The sequence below is a fragment of the Montipora capricornis genome, chromosome 6 (assembly GCF_036669925.1).
Source record: "Montipora capricornis isolate CH-2021 chromosome 6, ASM3666992v2, whole genome shotgun sequence".
NCBI lineage: Eukaryota > Metazoa > Cnidaria > Anthozoa > Scleractinia > Acroporidae > Montipora > Montipora capricornis.
Window position 1 is genome coordinate 29,089,741 of NC_090888.1, and position 20,000 is coordinate 29,109,740.

The 20,000-nt window shown below is 39.8% G+C and overlaps 2 protein-coding genes across 2 annotated transcripts; both read right to left on the reverse strand.

The window, feature by feature from the left end:
* Positions 1 to 8,202: 8,202 nt before the first annotated feature.
* LOC138053564 (uncharacterized) lies at positions 8,203 to 8,805 on the reverse strand. Its single transcript, XM_068900182.1, has one exon. The coding sequence runs from the start codon at positions 8,803 to 8,805 to the stop codon at positions 8,203 to 8,205; it is 603 nt and encodes a 200-aa protein (XP_068756283.1).
* Positions 8,806 to 9,300: 495 nt separating this feature from the next.
* On the reverse strand, positions 9,301 to 10,635 carry LOC138053565 (uncharacterized). Its single transcript, XM_068900183.1, has one exon. The coding sequence runs from the start codon at positions 10,633 to 10,635 to the stop codon at positions 9,301 to 9,303; it is 1,335 nt and encodes a 444-aa protein (XP_068756284.1).
* Between the last annotated feature and the right edge of the window lie 9,365 nt (positions 10,636 to 20,000).

Consider the following 20,000-nt stretch of genomic DNA (forward strand, 5'->3'; position numbering starts at 1 on the left):
CATGATGCCTGCCTCTTTTTCAAGAGAACTTGGTGAAAGAAACTTAAGCTTCTCCCTTGCCTGCCATAACTTGTGTGACCATAAGTAGCCCATTCTTCTAAACATGTTTAAAACTTCTCAAACGAAGCAAAGGCATGCTTTTCGAAGACTACTTCATCATCTTTCTGGCAGACAATACAAACTTTAAAATCACCAAGGTTTACCTTTTCGGGTTCCTCTGCCCAGTAGATAAACAAATCATTCAACGGCTCTAAACAACCTGCCAGTTTACCAACATGGCGGACCACTAAAATGATGACAAAAACGGCTGACCCAATTCATGAAAAGAACTGCTGACAATGGTACATTCAAGCAAAATGTAATTTGAATAAGATTAAGGCATTGTGGTTTTAGTTTATTTTCCTTAAAAATTAAGTGATAGAACGAACACAAACAAGCAAACAGACACACAACAAATTCGCTTTATTTGCATCGAATTAATTGCACACTAAACTTAATCAAATCATGCAAACTGTTTATTTTAAAGCATGTTTCTCTGCTTTTATGATCATTGCCATTGAAAAAGCAAATAAAGGAATTATTAGCCATATCACAAAGTGTCTTATGTCAAATCTGAAAATAGTTTCAGGATGACAACTATTTTTGTGAGCTTGAAGGAGTGTTTTTCCTTGTGTAGCCTCGTTTCCATGCAATGGTGATCACGTGTCCATATAATTCAATTTATGCATGGCATATGTGAGATGACCCTAGATGACACATTTGGTAATGTTTGGTATCAATAGGTCTTAATAAACGATAGTTATAGCCATTATATTATCCAGCCTCCTTTCCATGCTGAACTAGCATGCCTCTTATAAAATCTGCCATAGCGAACGTCGGTGCAGGTTAGAAAATTTCCAACAAGTGCTTTCATGTTCCTTAGAAATCCCTTAACACATCTAGATAGGTGGCATGTTTTCTTCACGAAATGGCCACGGGACTTTAATTTGTTACACATGCTGCCAGACTATCAAGAGATTTCAGGAGGATCAAGGACTTGGCAACTGGTTTCATGCTTTGTTTGAAGTAGTGAAGACGCGAGAATCTTGTCAGCCTGATTTAGCACTGGAGCCCTCAGCCTCACCTTCACCTAGTGATCTTCTGGTCTGTACCACGTTTGGATGACAGTGCCAGAAGAAGGCAGTCATCTAAAGAGAAACTGGATATGGCGGTCTAACGATCCCATGAAAATATGTAGAGAATTCTTAAAGGGATTGCAAAATGAATTCAGTTACATGACATTTGGGGCTTAAAAAACCCAACATTGCAAAGCTTACCTGGGGGCGCTGCTCGCCTTTGTATTTTGCCAATTAGATTACTGGCTAATAACTGATAAATTACATGACGTGGTAACTAAGGTCGATATCGTACCTTCCATCAAAACAGACCACTCCGCTATTTTTCTAGAACTTGAAGACATCGAATCAAGTGGAAGAGGAGTTGGTTTCTGGAAACTTAATCACTTCTTTATTGGCAAACGAAAATTATGAACACATGATAACAAACAATTTACCGACCTGGTTGGATGCAGGTTAAGACATACATGTACAGGCACCTAGACTTTTGTGGGATTGGATCAAGTTCAATATAAGGTCAAACTCCATTATATTCTCGAAACAAGTAGCTTCTATTCTACGGAAACAAGAGGAGGAATTAAATAATCGTTATCAGGAGGCAGTTCTAATGTTCCAAACAAATCCTTGTAATAATACTCGTCTGGCACTAGACAAATGTAAGCAGGATCTTGTACAAGGACAAGGTAGAGTGGATCATACTACGTGCAAAAAATAGCAAATATTTCTTAAATCTCGAGAAACGTAAGAAATTAGAAAGCATGTAAGAAAGCTACACATTAGTGGTGTAATTTCTACTGACCCCTTTATGATTATGGATTCACAACGCAAATTTTAGAAGAATTTATATCGAAGTAGAAATGTTAATTTAGATAATGTAGAATCATCGGCTTTCTTCGATAATCCAAATTTACCGCATATTTCACATGAATCAAGAATAATGTGTGAAGGTAGAGTAACTGCAGAAGAGTGCGGAAACGTTCTCAAAACATTTCCAACTGCAAAAACGCCAGGAAACGATGTTGTATACCCATTGAATTTTATAACACCTTTTGGCCATTACTTAGGGATACCGTGATTGATTCCATCAATGAAGCTTTTATGAAGAAGGAAATGTCCCCATCTCAAAGACAAGCAGTGATTATTCTCATTGAGAAACAGGACAAAGACAGGACTTCCTTAAAAAATTAAAGACCAATCTCCTTGACTAACGTTGACGCTGAAATTGCGTCCAAAGTTATACTGGAAATCATTCATAGTAACCAAACTGGTACGTTCCATGTCGTTACATAGGGGAAGCCGCAAGATCAATTTTGGACATAAGGGATTACGCAAAAACTTATGAGATTCCTGGATGGCTACTTTTATAGATTTCAAGAAAGCTTTTGACAGTCTGGAATGGAATTTTATGTTCAAATGCTTAAAGTCTTTGGATTTGGACACAGTTTTATAAGATGAGTAGACACCTTTACAGTAACATAACAAGCTGTATCATTAACAATGAAATGCTCTCAGCTAGCTTTGAAATAAATAAGTTTTATAAGATGAGTAGGCACCTTCTATAGTAACATAACAAGCTGTATCATTAACAATGGAATGCTCTCAGCTAGCTTTGAAATAAATCGAGGTGTAAGGCAGGGAGACCCCCTTTCCCCTTACTTGTTTATCATTGCTGTGGAATTATTAGCAGTCGCTATTCGTTCATGTTCAAACATAAATGGAATCAAAAGAGATTCAAAAGAATTCAAAATGGTGCAGTATGCAGAATGGGCCACTTCTATATGGACCGCTTGCATTGTCAAACACGTAAATAGGCATCCATACCTTTTAACATGGGATCTGCCCTGCTTTGCTTCAATCGGCCCGAAATAATCGAAAACAACAAATATGAATGGTGGCTTGTCAGGGATTAGCCTCTCTTCAGGTAAATTTGCCATAAACTGCTCTCCCAGGCGTGTGTTTCTTCGCTGACAGTCTATACAACTCCTTAACACTCGTCGCAACTGCTGACCTTCCTTTGACGCACCCAGAATGTTTCTCTTAAAGAAGACAAAACACATTCTTCACCCATGTGACCCAAACTCTCATGATACTGCTTGATAATCAGATCCGTCACATGATGCTTGTAGGGAAGGATAATGGGGTGTTTCTTCTCATAAGGAACCGGGGCATGTGTTAGTCGGTCACAAACCCTCAGCAAACCATCCCCCAAGCGTGGGTTGAGCTGATGCAACGCCGTTCCTGCCTTTCAGAAGGACCTTTTTAACACAACCGTCTACATCAGACCTTCCTACTGATGAGAAAACCTCAATGACTTGAGGGAAAGGACACTTGCTGTACTTCCTTGAGGATTTCCTTCTCGGCCTCCTGAAGCTCTGCGCCTTCAAGTGGCCGTATTTCACGAATGGCACTTCGCCGCTCTGGATTTGGGATTCACTTCAACCTAAAGCGCTCCTCTACTCAGCTGAACTTTCAGTGAAAGGTACGCCTTGTACCGCAACAACCAGGCTACAGCCCTTTTCAACCTCCACCAAGACGAGTAGCGTGCTATTAAGGGCTCCAGGAATTTACTTTGAACAACAACAGTGTAAATCTGAGTCTCCTTCCTGACTTCAGCGTCGTCATCTTTCAATGCTGGAATTTCAACCATCCTTGGCCAGAGGCTCTCATTTCCCAAAGAAACTCCAGTTCTCTCAACCGACGATCATTTTTTAACATGTCATCCAATTTAAGTCCCTCTGAGCCATCATCTGCAGGATTATTATCTCTGTTTACATAATGCCACTCGGAGTGGGAAGATCCATTATGTATCACTGTCAAACGATTGGAATCTTTTTGATTCGTTGTTGATACACTTCAACAATGACATTGAATCGGTCCAGTAGAACACTTTCTGGAAGTTCATATCCAATTTTTGGATCATATTGGGTTCCTGAGCACCCGAGGCCGATCAAAACAAAGAGAGTCCGAATACAGAACCCGGATCCTACAATAACTAACGGACTCCATAATATTAGCAAAGGTCAAGTGGACCGGCCCCGTTTCAAGGAGGACCCCGAAAGTGGATTTAAAAAGAAAAACACTTGGTGCCCGATATTCTCTCTCGAGCGCCTTATTAGACGAAGGCTTCCCCCCCTTCGTCCTTTCCTTGTAAACAAACGGACTCCAAAACCAAACATCACAGATGAAAGATCGGGCCTGAAATCGGCAGCGTGTTTAAACGTTTTCACTATCTCTGTTTTTTCTCCATTTTATCGTTAGTTTTTGTCTTTTTGTTTTTTAAAAGATATGCAACAAAGGAGGGTGAAATGTAAGACAAAATTATTTCTAAAATTTGGTTTAATGCTTTTTTGGTAGTCATATCTTCAAGAATTACAATCCTCGTTTTGATATTACTTAATGCTTTTTTGGTATTCATATCTTCTCGGGTAATTTCTTAAATTACTCGTGAAACTTAACTGATCCAATTTTTTGCGTCGGAAAGACTGAAAAAAGAATTTCCCCCGATTTGCATTGGCCTTTATCACTTGCAGGGTCACATTTGCCCTCTTTTTGTGCGCTTTATAAATGCTTGCTATGAGGCCTAAGAAACTACTTGCACGCCAGGGCAGCCTATATTTAGTGTTCCTTCATGATTCATTAACAAACAAACAAATCTAGCAAAACTGAAAGGGTAAAAAAGTGTACCAACAAACATCTTTTATTAAAATTATTGTTGAACTATAAAAAGTATGAAAAAGTACCACTGCTGTCATCATTAACTTTAATACAATTTTATTGCTCACACTCAGTTGTTCAATAAATTCCTCTTTTAATTTTTGACTCATTTAAGAAAAGTTATGCGCTTCAGATCCTGGCCAGCATATGAAAGTGAGGCTGGAGTTTCTGCATTTCTTATGTAAATCTCAGATTAGTTAGCATTGCGGTAACGCAGTAACCCACTTTCGATATATGAAATTCAGTCTCATTGAAACGAAAAGGCATCACTGTGAGGCTCTAGGGAATAAATTAACTCATACAAATCCATGCATTGATTCCCCTAAGCCTTGTAATCATGTGTATAAAAGTGAGGTCTGTATCATAGCAAGCTTCACTCCAACTTTAAAATCTTAGCTTTATTTGACAGTTCTGTTAACTACACTAGATCAGAATATACTTAGAAGATTACTAGGGAACAGGTGGTCTTCTGGACTGCGTATCCGCGTATCCGCATATCCACTTCAATAAGTGGGGGGGAGGGGTGGTTTTTTGGACTGTGTATCCGTGTATACAACCTCTTCAGGGGTGCAGCTTAAAAATGGCAAGGTATTCTGCAGTTACCTTTGAGTCAAAACCATGAAGAAACCATGTAATGCTTACTAATTCGGGCTCTTTGAAAAATTAACAAACACCAAAGAGGAAGACGTTGATTTTTAAGGTTCTTGTTCTCAAAGGACACATTAATGCGTATCTCGTTTGGTACGGAATTCTATTGGAAAAACGCTGTAACTTCTTTTTGTGTTTTCTCAAAGGAGATGTAGAGGTTGCAGAAAAAGAAGAAGCCTGAGAGCCAATAGCTTCTTTCAGGAATTCCAGAAGGTGTCTCTGTCATCATTAATGAAGGTCATATTTTACTTCACGCAAGATGATAACCAAAAACGAACGTGCACTGTGGTTTTGTTCCTTGGTTCAAGTCCTGTACCTTTTTCCCTTTTCCAACTCCTGCCATTGACAGTTCTTTGTTTGCTTCTAGTCCGTGGTTTCATTAGGGATCTAGTTCAAAACAACATTTTAGTCTCTACCATTGAAAGAACATTTGGCTATATTTTTCAAAAAATAAATTTTGTTTTCTGGAAAAAAAATGTTAAGCAAAAATTATTATCACTTAATAATAGTGCAATGGGATTTGAACCCATGATCTCTTTTATGGCAATTCGGATCGTTACTTTGTGATGCGCGAGCGATTTGTGGGACGAGATCGCCACGAGTCACCAGCCTTTCTTCTCTTTATGAGGGGAATGGGTGTTAGACAAAACACCGACCCCCAGTCCATGGAGTACCCAAATGGACTACCCTATAAATACTATTTCAAAAGAGTACTGTTTGTCTATATGGAAGACACGTCTCAAACAGTGGTTACCTTAGCCTAAACACCCATTTTAAACAGTGTTGACAAACAGTATTTATGTCTAAGGAGCCATTTTAAAAAGGTTAGCTTTCGATAATGTTATTATTCTGATGGCCGATTACATCATGTAAGTGAAGTGAAACCCGTGCAGTTCTTGGATTTAGCTGCATGTCACCATGCGCACGAAAATAAACAAGGTATGTGCAATGAAAGTATGGTTTTTTTTATAATAAATTCTGTTCTTTCAATAGTACGCATTCGAAATGGTATTCTTAGGAGTGAGTCCATTTTAGGGTAGTCCATGGACTGGGCGTCAGTATTTTGTCCACAACCGGGGGAATGACAACTAAGGGCATCGTAAAAATTCGAAAGCCACAAACCCGTCTAAAACAGACACAAGTTTGCCCTCCAATTGCACAGAACAGACGAGGACAACTGTATGTACACGTAAGTGAAGTTTCAGTTTACATTTACAGTTTATTTTAGCATTTATTGACCATTTTCACATTCCCCATAATACACTTTGTTTGCCCCCCAAACTTTGCATAAACCATCGTTTTCAAATGCTCTTGGGACACTGCATATTCCCAAGAGTGTTTGAATTCAATGGTTTATGCAAAATTTGGGGGGCAAACAAAGTGTATTATGGGGAATGTGAAAATGGTCAATAAACTCAAAGCTAATTTTCCGATAAAAACTGAGCTTGGGCTGCTTGTGGTGTGAGAGAAAAGAAAAGAAAAGGTGTGTGGTATTGAATTTTATTTCTTGCGTTTCACTGTCCTTTGCTGGATTTCTTTTCAGCGAAATGTCTCTTACGCTGCGGAAAAAATTGAAAAAAAAAAAGACAAAAGACTAACGATAAAACAGAGAAAAAACAGAAATAGTGAAAATGTTTAAATGCTGCCGATTTCGGGCGCGATCTTTCATCCGCTGTGATGTTTGGTTTCGGAGTCCGTTTGTTTACAAGGGAAGGGGGGAAAGCCTTCGTCCAATAAGGGGCTTGAGTGAGAATATCGGGCGCCGAGTGTTTTTCTGTTTAAATCCACCTTCGGGGTACTGCTTGAACCTTGAACCTTGAACCACTTCACCTTTGCTAATATTACGGAGTCTGTTAGTTATTGTAGGATCCGGGTTCTGTATTCGGACTCTGTTTGTTTTGATCGGCCTCAGGTGCTCAGGAACCCAATATGATCCCAATTCTGCATGGATAATCTTAGAAAGTTTTACGGAGATGACTGCGGCTGTCAATTCTAACCTTGGAATTGAAATCTCGCGCACTGGGGCTAACCTTGCCTTTCCCATTACGAATGCACAATGAATTTGACTGTTCTCGTCCTTCGCACGGAGGTATGCAACTGATGCGTATCCTTGACCAGATGCGTCTGAGAAAAGGTGTAACTGTACTTCTCTTACTTCGCCAAACTCTCTGGGTCTGAAGCAACGATCTACTTGCACTTCCTGTAACTTGGGAAGATCATCCAGCCATCGCCTCCACTGGATTTTCTCAGCCTCCCCAATGAGATCATCCCAACCAATGTTCTTTCTACTAAGGGCTTGCAACAACAGTTTGGCTTTCATGATGTATGGTGTGATGAAACCCAGGGGATCAAAGAGAGAATAAACAGCTGACACTATTCCTCTGCATGTCATTGGTCGCTGATTAGCAACTTGAAGGATCTTCTCCAAGTCCTCCCACACAAATTTGTCTTCCTCTGTGTTCCATTTGAGACCTAGAGCAGATTCGGTCAGCAATTTCTCTAAGTCCAAGTTTGCAAATGACTTAGCCCTTTCAGATTTTGGAATGGCTGCTAGCACATCTCTGTCATTGCTATACCACTTTGTCAAATGGAAACCACCTCTTGTTAGTAACTCCTGGAGTTGACTCACCAGCACAACAGCCTTCTCGGTAGTGTTTGTTGACTTCATCATGTCGTCCACATACATGTTACGCTTCACCGTTTCCACTGTCTGTTGCTCGAACCCTTATCCATGTAACTCGGTGGTTTTTTTCAAACAGAAATTAGCAATACTCGGGGAAGATGTGGCACCAAATAGGTGCTTCACCATTCTATACTCTTCCAATTCTTGAGACAAGTCTCCATTGGGCCAACACAAAAATCTAAGTGCATCACAGTCCTTAGGTTCCACCAGCACCTGATGGAACATCGCTTCAATATCAGCTACCACTCCAATGGGCTCTTGTCTAAACCGACTAAGGACACCCACTAATTGATTTGTTTGATCAGGTCCTTGTAAAAGTTGTTGATTCAGTGACGTCCCTCCGTACTTGGCAGCACAATCATAAACGACCCTCACTTTGCCGAGCTTTAAAGGGTGAGTTAGGAGATGATGAGGTAGGTACCACACCGGTCTGTCCTTTATCTCTAACTCTTCATCGGGGACCTTTTCAGCGTGGCCACTTTCAATATAATCAGCCATTGTTGTCTTGTATTTCTCCAACAAGGCTTCGTCTTTCAGGAGTCGTATCTTTAGAAGCAAACCTCTTCGCTCTGGAACTACCCTGTTGTGTCGCCAAGGCAGGGCAACCTGAAAGTGTCCATCTACCATCTTAAGAGTTCTCTCCATTATTTCTAGGGCCCTCTTGTCTTCCAACGATGCACAAACTCGCGTCTTGACTTCACAGTGTTGAAAATCTGTTCTTTACAGTCGCTCCAACTGTTGACTAAGTTCATCGTCCTGAGCTTGACGATCAATTTCATCTATCTGTAAACGATGCTTGGGTTCATTGGCATTACATTCTATTCCAAAGACACAGTGTTTAGTCCTGTAGACAACACAACACTCTTCTTGTGGTCCTTGCAAAGAACATAATCTTTAAAATCTAAACCACCTGCACACACAACAGAGCTATCTTCCATACGTAGGTAGTTGACTGAGCGTTCGGCGGTACAGCTTTCTCCACCAACAGGACCTATCACCGTCCATCCCAGGCTGTACCTAATTGCTACTGGTTCTCCTTTGCCACCAGCCCGGCATTCTAACGGCAAGAACAAGCTTGGGTTGTCTTTAAGACCAACAATTAACATGACACTTGTTATGTCCAACTGTCGTAACTCAATATCACGCAAATGACGCATCCTTCTTGGCTATACAGCTCTCAGTTACAGGCATATGCTTGACTGTCCTGACGCTTGAAAGCTCCACTGTCACTGATTCATCCATTGACATCACCAAAAGATCTACTTGTTGACTTTCCACTCTGGTTGAGCCCGTCATCCCTGCTAAAGGGAAGTCCAGCCTCGTGCCACTTGCACCCAATGTCTTCTTCAACCTTTCATGGCAAAGAGTCACTTCTGAGCCACTGTCCAACAATGCATATGTTTCAACAGGTACCAAATTGCTACCTTTGCCTAGGACCTTGACTGGAACAACACTAAGACAGACTCGCTCACCAGCCCCAGTTGCGGCGGTTACGGCAACACTTTCACTATTGGTGTTCACCCTTGTTCCCTCCTGATTAAGCTGGTTTATACTAATACTTGGCGGGGTTGAATCTGCTGGAGGGGGGTGTAGCAGTGTGTTGTGTTCCTTCTTACATCCATCCACTTGACATTTGAACTGAGTTTGGGGGCAGTTTCTTGCAAAATGACTGCTCTGGAGACACTTGATACAAAGGCTTTGTTCATGAACTACTTTCCATCTGTCTTGATGAGATTGCTTCTTAAACTTATCACACCTCCACAATCCATGCTGACCACGACAAACAGTACAAGCAGGCATTGTTTGGTTCTGTCCCCCATTTCCCTGTCGACCTCGGACACCTCCAAATAGTGACATGAGTCTTCGAGGATTTCGACCTTGTTGGTCTCTGCCATTCACATTCTCCCTTTCCTTCGAAGGAGCAGCGTTAAGATCCTCTCCAAACTCATTATTAACAAGCGCAGCTCTGTCCTTTAAGTGTTTAAGGAAGTCTGCAAACTTAGGTTTCGCTCCAAATGAAATAATCCTTCCTGCACATTCTGTCCACTTGACCCTCATAAACTGTGGCAGCTTCTTGTTCAGTTCCCTTAACGTATTCGTGTGATTCAAATCACTGACGTATTCAGGCACCATGCCTGACAGAGTTCTATTGGCAACATCTAAATGGCGGGCAAATTCAAGTAAACTTGCTCCATCCGCCTGCTTCAAGGGAGGTAGGTCTTCCAACTTCTTGATATGTGCTTTGGCTATGATGTGAGATAGCCCAAAGTTTTCGCGTAAGGTACTCTTTGCTACATAATATCCCTCGTCTACTGGTAGATTCACACAGCTTTCAATGGCATCCCTTGCCTTGCCGTAACAGTGTTGGATTAATAGCTGTAATCTCCTGGAGTTGGCGGGGTTATCTTTCTCTAAGCAGGTTTCAAAGTTGTGCATGAACGAAACATACTTTATGAGGTCTCCATCGATTCTCATGTACTCAATCCTTGGGGCAGAAACAACCTGACGCAGTGCTTGTACTATCTCTGCTCTGCTATCTGATGTCACCGATACTGGTTCTCACATATAACATTCTGCTGGGACTGCACCAGGGCTCTGGGACCAGGGTACCTGAGTTGGCCATTGTGAGTACTCTTTGGTGTTAAAGTGGGTTGTTAATGGTGTCTGTACTTGTTGTGATAAATTTAGCAGTGATGGATTTACAGGTGGATTTCTCAATGCTTCAGTGTCCTTTGCGTTATTCCGTTGCTCTGTATGTTTACTTGTTCCAGCTTCATCAACAGAAACTGTATGCTCGGTTTTTGAGAACACTGGGTTGGGCACTGTAATGCTTGCTGACTGAAATGTCTTAGCAGCTGGATTCATGATTCTCTCATTGTCTCTTAACGCAGGCACCTGCTCCAGAGGTGCAAGCTCTTGTACTAGTTGTTCGTGTGGCTTGATCAGCTGCGACTGAGCCACATTCTGTGCCTGATTCCCATAATGTATAAACTCTGCTAAACGCTCCCTATACTGACTCTTCCTGCATTGATTCTCAAACTCTTCATACACATTAAGACTCGCTTTAGCCCGCTCTTCCTCCATCTTAGCCTCCAACATGTCCTTCTCAAATCGAAGCTCACTTAATTTGCGCTGTAACTGTTGTTCCTGCAGCACTTGCTTGGTCTTCAGTTGGGCTAGGGCAAGTTTTTCCTTTTTCTTCGCCACTGCTAATGAAGCTGAACTTCAGCCAGTTGACACGCTTTTAGTACTCTTCCTTGACCTTCTTGGATAGGATTTTAAGTCATTCTCTCGTTTCTTAACACTAGATGTGACTTGGAATTTCCATGTTTCAATTTCATTGTCAAATACTGCTTTCTTTGACATCTGCTCCTTGTAGTTAGCGTCAGCCCTTTCAACGTCTTCATAACGACTAAGAGCATCAAGACATTCAATGTACTCTCCATGGGTGTTCACGAATCTCCTCCAAGCTTCTTCATACGAATCTCGCCTTAATTGTAAGTCCCCCAAAGTTCCACAGTTGTCAATTATACCTTGAATGTTCCCTCGCAGTCTCGTGAGGGTTGCAACATGCACAGGAATGTTTCAATGTATTCGCCCTCTCAGCTGTTCTACTTTCAAAATCTTTATTAGATGGTACTTTAACTCGGGAACTTCTTCTTAATTGGGTTCCAAGTCTGCCCTCTGACAGAGTTTCCTGGACATTTTGTTGTTCAAGTTTGTCAGCAACAGGCGCTGATCGAACAGACATTTTGCTCCACTGTACTATTGGCCACAAAACAAACTCCAAACACAAACAAGATGGCTATTGTAACATACCTTAGAAATCCACTATTTTCTCTGATAGCAAATAAATAATATAAACGTCCCACACAAATCTCAAAGGTTGTACCTGTAAAAAAATTCTCGCAAAGCAATGAGCGTGATGCAGTGTCAAATAACACGAAAATCGTACGCATAAACCAATGTTCTCCCCGAGAACAAAACGATCCAAAACGTTCCCTTACACTTGAATGAGCAACAAATCCAGACGTAAATAAGAACCAATCCCTGTTAGAATATCGTTCTCCGCAAAGAATCGAACTAGACGTAAGCTTGAATAATCCGTAGATGTGACACAATTCCAATGAAGGCGACAAAGTTCCAAATGCGACAAATCACAACAATTCTTGTCAAATAAATGTTCTCCCTGAGAACAAATTCCAAATGCTAATGACGGTCGGAAGTTACAATCAGATCTGCTCAATACCTTTTTAAGTTACTTGATCAATTCGAAAAATGTTCTGGCTTAAAGGTGAATTACACAAAAACCGAAGCAATGTGGATTGGCTCCTGTTTTAATAACTCTAAAACACCTCTAGCATTGAAATGGTTTGAAATGGTAAAAGCTCTAGGGGTTCATGTTAGTTACAATAACGAGGAATCAGTGCAAAAGAATTTCTACAATAAGCTCACAGGAATGATATCTCACATACGCTTGTGGAGTTGGAGAGGCCTTTCCCTGCTTGGTAAGGTCACTATTATTAAGAGTTTTATACGTCTTGTCAATTATTCCTTCTCCTTCCGAGTTTATAAAAGCTTTTCAAACAATTATATATGAGCGTTTCTAAAACGAGGGTAAGGGTAAAGATACGAATACAGAAAGTATCCTAAACATGCATAAAAGCTAACCTTAAACTTTTGTTTAGGCCAAATTAGGCCTAAGGTTAGCTTTTATGCATGTTTAGGATACTTTTTGGATTCGTATCCTTACCCTTACCCTGACCCTTGGTCTTACCCTTACCCTCGTTTTAGAAACGCCAATTATATATAGCTTTCTTTGGAAGGGTCCTGATAAAATCGCCAGGACAGCAGTAATAAATGACTTCGAATTTGGTGGCCTAAAGGTAACTGATCTTACAACATCAATTATGTCATTACCACACTCATGGATTGGAAGATTTTTAAGTGATAATTCGTATCCCTGGAAAGCGTATCTGTTGCATTTACTAAAACCTTTGGTGGAGAATTTTTTTGTTCATTGTGATTATAAGATCAATGACTATAACATTTCCTCAATATTTTATAAGGAGATGTTACATTGGTTGTCAGATTTTCGTTCTAAATTCGACCCTGTAAGTTCACGTGAAACAATTATCTGGAACGATTGTAACATTAGAGTAAACGGTAAAGCTATCTTTTATAATAATTATAATAGTGCAAACATTGTTCTTTTAAGTGACTTAAAATTTGATTTGAGTAACACAGAGTCCTTTAACCTTGCAAAACATAATGGTTTAAAAGACTTTCACTTTCTGACCTGGACTGGTGTTTGTTGCGCTGTACCAAGTCATCTAACAATTCAAAGCCGTGAAGTTAATAGAGATCATGTTAGATCACTGCAATTTAAGATTAGTGACAGAATTTTTGATCCAGCACTTAGCAAGTCTAGGGAGATCTACGGTCTGCTTATATCCAGTAAGGCGACAGAATCTAGAGGCTTCACAAAGTTGAAATCAAAATTTTCTATTGATGATGTGGAAATAAGAAAGGCCTTCTCATTAATAAGGTCCTGTATCTGTGAAACATATGTACAATGCTTTCAATTTAAGTAATGGTCCGGCTAAGAAGCAGGCAGCCCAGCGGCAAAAGTACTTAGAAGCTGCTGCTCCAATCGAGGCATCTGATTGGCTAATATCGGAAAATGTCGAAAAAAGATGAGAAAAAATGAAAAAAAAGCCTTTTTTGGATTTCTTCTTCCCCATGCCCTTGATCTCTGTCTCTCAGCCAAATTTGGGCATTGTTCTATGCGCCATTCGCCAATCGGCAAATGGCGCATAGAATCTTGACGATATTTACAAACATAGTTTTTGAAGGCATAATGATTTGTTCTACGAAACAGAATCTAATTTTTTAGACGGCAAGTCGATTACATTTTTCATTGAAATTCAAATTTCGCGCTTTTAGCTGCTTACACCAATGGGAACAGCCGAACTTAATTTGATTAAAAATGTTGTCACATTTTAACTAACCGACGCTATTGCCGCGGGCTATTGTTTTTCTGCCTGCTTCTTAGCCGGACCATTACTTAAAATACTGAATGACATTTGATTTTATTCACAAATTCCCGCTCAGCTAAGATAGGTTTAATACAGAGCAATCTCTCCACTTTTTGTAATACTGGTGCGGAAACAATTGATCATTTATTCTTTTACTGGGTTTACTCACGTGCGTTTTGGGAAGAATTTGAATCTTATGGGATCGCTATAGCCAAGAACAAAGGAAACTTAAGTTAAAGACTATTTTAGTTGGGGTCACAGATACTAAATGTTCTCTGTTTAATTATTTAATTGTTTTAGTAAGCTACATTTATGGAACTGTCGTAGGAATAACTGTCGTCCATTCTTCCTTTCCTATAAGGAACTAGGAACTGAATGTCATATTGCAGCTAACTACAATAATAGGAAGATGCTAGAGGCTAAGTGGAAACCCGTGTTGAATTGCATTTTTTTAAGTACATAGGTGTGCGGTAACTAAATAAAAGAAAAACAAACTGTTAAAAGTAGTGTAAGAATTGAAGTGTAGGAAGTATTGTGTAGTAAGTAGTGGAAGTAATGTTTTGTAAATGGCATTGTACTTAGTGCTGTAAGTAGTGTCTATTTTGTTTTGTAAGTAGGGTTTTTCGTGGCGCAATAAAAACTTTCATTCACAAAAAAAAAACTGGATATGGCAACAACATTGTAAAGGAGGCTATTCAAACTGCCCCACCAAAGAACTGGTACCGGTCATGAAAGAAGAAATGGAAAAATCTAGGCAGCATGAGCTCAAATTGTTTCAGCTTTTCCTCGGCCAAAGAAATGAAGCCAGCTTTCACAGCACACCCTATTCTAGCCATGAACACACATACATTGCAAATCCCAGCCATTACCCAAGCTGGCATAGTGGTGCACAGGCTACCCCAAGTCACCCAGGATCAAGCATGCCAGAATGGTCATTGGGTGCCTCCTACCATAACTCAATGGGTTTAGACCAAAAGTTCCTCTGGTACACCTAAATATATTAAACTGTAATGATCAAAACTCGTTTTGTGTTTAATGAATTTATTCCTCCGTTCTTTTTAGTATTATTAATCTTCGGGAAAAAAATGGAAACAAGTGAATGGTTAATCTTTTGCAGGCAGCTTGTGAATTTTGTTGGGTGACAATCTTAAACTTTCAAGTTCAAGTCCAAACAATAATATTGATAAAGATTAAGGTAATGGGATCTTTGTACTGTTTGCTTATTGGAAGCTAACAGTAAGAGTTGCTTCTAAATTTGGCAGAAGAAACATCCACCACTCTGCGCATGAGATGCTGCATCCTCTGAAACCGACATTATAACTCACACCGGTGGCTCAGTTGGTTGAGCACCAGGCTGTTACACAGGAGGTCGTGAGTTCAACTCGCAAATGGTTAGACTCTAGTCTTCTTGGATAAGGACAATAAACCGGAGGTCCCGTCTCACAACCCTTCAATGTTCATAATCCTGTGGGACGTAAAAGAACCCGCACACTTGTCGCAAAGAGTAGGGCATGTAGTTGCCGGTGTTGTGGTCTGTCTTCTGTGGTGTATCATAGTTGGGAAGGTAAAATGGTGGTTAACCTCCTAGGGGACCTATGTCCTATTGTTACTCTACAATGTATGTATTCATACTCAATCAGTAAATAAATAATAAATATAACCACTATGGGTTGTTTTGATCAATTTGAGACACTATTACTCATTGATCAAAGTGTTTTACAACTTCTAACTGAAACAAAGTATGGTAAAACAAGTGGCCTAGACGTATCACAGTCAACTCATTGAAATACTACAATCATTTTAACTGTGGGGTTATGAAAAACTGCTATAGAATAACTTTCCTCAGACCATGAAACAGTTTGCAGTAGGTCTTGTTTAATAGAATCGTTGAAGTGTATTAGTCTAGTCTGGTCTTTTGTTTTGACCCTTTAGAATGTTACATTGTTTTGAAGCTACACATCCTAGGCCTCAGCCCTTGACTAACAGAAGCTAACTGGGGTTACACTAACATTGTATAGTGTAGCTGTTTCATGGCCCAATGGAAATCACTTCACCCTGTCCTGTACAGTCTTGTCCAAAAATTGATGGTTTTTAATAACCCAAATAGCCAGGTATTTCAATACTCCAACATAACTACATCCAATCAAACAAAAGCCGGCACGACTTCCACATTATTTGGATACTCATTCAGTTGACTGAATCTGAATGTTCACAAGTGCTCTGAGTTTGCCATTAGATTGTGAAAAGTGGATGCTACGTTTGTAAATATTCCAATGTCCCCAAAACACTAATAATGGATTATGTGGGATTTAACAAACTTTCTCTGTTTGCTTTTCGATCCATACTTTTTCACACAGTGCATGTCTGACTTCAGTTGCCTCATGAGAAGGATCCCTTATGCTTGTACAGTCTCTCATCTGTAGTATCTTTCTTAACTCCTCCCTGTTCCTCTTTCCACCTCTTCATCAAGAGATAAATCGAGCTTCTTGAGATGGCATCTCCCTGCATAATACAAATGTTATGTGGCACCATGCATGCTAGGGTGGTTATGCGGGCTTGATCTCGGCTGCTTTCACTTTTCCGGAGGTAGGACCCTCCTCCTCCCCTTAAGTTGGCCATATGCAGCTTCTGTGACCATGCATGCTCTACTCAAGCAATAGTTAAAGTAATGCTGCTGAGGTGTCAATACAACATTGGTAAATGGCTTAATTAACCGAGAACGAAGGGGGAATGTGGAATCTCCAACAATAAGAGGTGGGACACTTATATCCCCCACAGCTTTACCAACTGTTGGAATAAAACCTTCTTGTATTGAGTTCCAGAGGTCGGTTGAACGAAAAATTACAGCATCATGTGAGTTTTCAGGGAACCCACAGCTGCCCCAAACAAATCTATAATCTGAATCTACCAGGCCCATAAGTACTATAGAATAAAAGTTTTTAAAGTTATGATATTTCTTGCGTGCGTCAAGTCCACCAGGAGGGCATTTAATAGGAATATGACAGCCGTCTATTGCTGCCTAACAGCAAGGAAATTGCCAAACTTGTCCATATCCAAGATTTTTTTCTTAAAGTCATCCTGAGTCTTGGGCATATGACTTCATACTACCCAGGCCATCACGTGGCTGATTGTATACCCTGGGAAACATATAATATCAGAATAGCATTACAGGTTCCAAGTTGCTGTGGACATAAATGTGTAAAAACAGTACAATATTTTTGCAATATGACACATGTACAATGTAATTCTTAACTGGTGTAAAAATAATAATAATTGATATATAGCATGTGCTAATAATCATGAACATAAACCTTTTTACTTGTGAGTGAACCTCAGTTTTAAAAGAAGCTTACTACTGGTTTACCTTGTGGAAATTCCCAGAATTGAAATTTTCGTTTCAACTGGAAGCTGATAGATTAAATGGTTCTTCATGTCTTGCAGCCCTTTGGTACTATACTTTACAACAGCGTCAACATCTGCTCCCCTGATGGTTATGGTGACTTGTTGGTGTGGGCTTACATGGTTCTTTTTTATTGCAGGGATGATTTAATGTATGTCTGCCATGGAACATGCCTTGTGGGCTACCTTTGTCTCTTTTAGGTCAGTGGATATTATGATAAGGCTGAAAACCAAAAAAATATTTTAATCCATGACATTAAAACTACACTGTATGATCATTTCTATTATTGTCTGAAAATACTGTACTTTTACGTGTAAAGTACAAAGTTCTTACATTTTATGGCATAAACTTGTTATTGCAGTTGCTTAGAAACATGAACATTGCGGTCTTTGGACTTTGGTTTTCTTCATTTTCTGTTCTGTCTTTGGATTCACTGAGTATCCTAACACTCTGGTCCAGGTGATGAGCCCTGTAAGGACACTCCACTAAATGATTAATAAACTCCACTGTCCATTTGAAGCAGACATGTCTTCTGTGACCTGAAATTTAAACTAAAAAAAAGATAGCCTTTCCACCAACTGGCACAGTATTGCAACGTTAATTAGTGTCATAACATGTTTTACAATAATCCAATCACTATACAATGTGCTTCTGTAAAATCACAAAAAGCCCCTCTGAGGTGTATCAGTTTGGCTACTTAAAAGAATGTCTTCAAAACGTTTGAGAGAAATGAAGGTGGGTGTCTAAGTGGTGCTATGTGGGTATTTTTTGGACAGGATATTTCCTTATACCCCATTCACACAACAATTCATGTTTAAAGGGACTATGTCAGCTGGGGGGCACATGCGTACTAGGGCCCACGTTAAGACTAATTTTTATACTAACTGATTACCCAAATCCACCATTTTTCTCCCTCACGTTTATTACATGAAGATAGTTTACGTGCCTGTTTTTGGAATTTATGGAAATGGACCAGGCTACCGTTAAAAGCGAGTGCAATGCGGCAAGTGTAGTTTTTTTTTTTTCCGAAGGCTGTGTTGCATTTGATATAAATCTTCTGTTAGATATTAGTAAAAGAGTGCAAACTATTTATTTTTGTTTGTTGTTTTCGTTAGCAGGCAACTCCATGCCGCTGTAATAAAACAAGTTGTCGAAAAACCACGGCGAGAATGACTGGTTGCCCCTGTAAAACAGTAAAAGTGCACTGCACTGATTTACACTGTATGTACCTGTGGTGCGAAATAAAAGTCCTGTCAAAACAAAGCAGTAAAACTATTTATAGTGGCTGAGTCGTTCATTTGTCTGATGCATGCACAATGCTATCTTAGCAGTATTGCTCTTACGTTTCTTTACAAGTCGACTCAATGTTTTCTTCATAGCAGAATCAGGGACCTGTTGTAGCCCTTTCAGTGACGCCTGATAGAGAATCACAGGGTAAAGGTAAGAAGTTTAGTTTTATTTTGCACTTTATTTACATTAATTTTTCATGCACTATAATTTGATGCTGACATTTGGATTTTGAACTGGAAAATTATTTCAAACGTTTTGCTTTCCATATCGAAAGTTCTTATGGCTTGCTTTGTCTTTGTCTGCACTTCGCATTGGTATGGACACAAGAATTCTTACAAGCCACATGTATATCAGTGCCAGATAATCATGAGTTTTGCGTGAAATAATTTCGAAAGTAATGCTTGGTTAAAGATTGAATTATTCTCCTGTCCTCTCTCTCAGATTCATGTTAACACAGTGCAAAAATATAGTTCAATATTTATAACTTTCAGGAATTTATCTCAACTTTGGATGAAAAGACAGTGCGACAACTTTGTGTGAGGACTCTAAGTAGAGGGGGGGGTAGCATGGAGGATGTGGATAGTCTTCTTATGATGAAAGATGATAAAGACGACACTGACAATGATTGTGGTTAGGGCATTGCAAGCAGTGGAGATCCACAACCACCCCACAGTGAACCAATCCCAAACTGGTGTAAATGTAGGTTTTCTCAACCAGTGTGTAACATTAACAAGGCGTTTCCAGAAATTATGTCTGGATCCCGAAGTACTTGAACTGTGCATTAGAAATAGAGCAGATATTAGAAGTGACCGTGAAGATAATAGTACATCTTCTTTCCGCAAGGCTGCTTACCGTCAGTTCATCTTGGAAAAGGTAATCGAAAGGTTGCCCCTGCTTGTGTGGTGTTGAGTGTGAGAAGACATTATCCTTCGCCAACTGGAATGTACATGAGTTTCAGACCATAATAATCTTTTGTAAATTTGTGATTCTTTTATTCTTGGTTGGCTGCTCACAACAGAGCTTTTAATACTTTGTCAATTTATTGTTGAGAAAAGGTACACATTTCTTGTCATGACTGCCTGGTCTACCACTTTAGCAACTTATCAACTTAT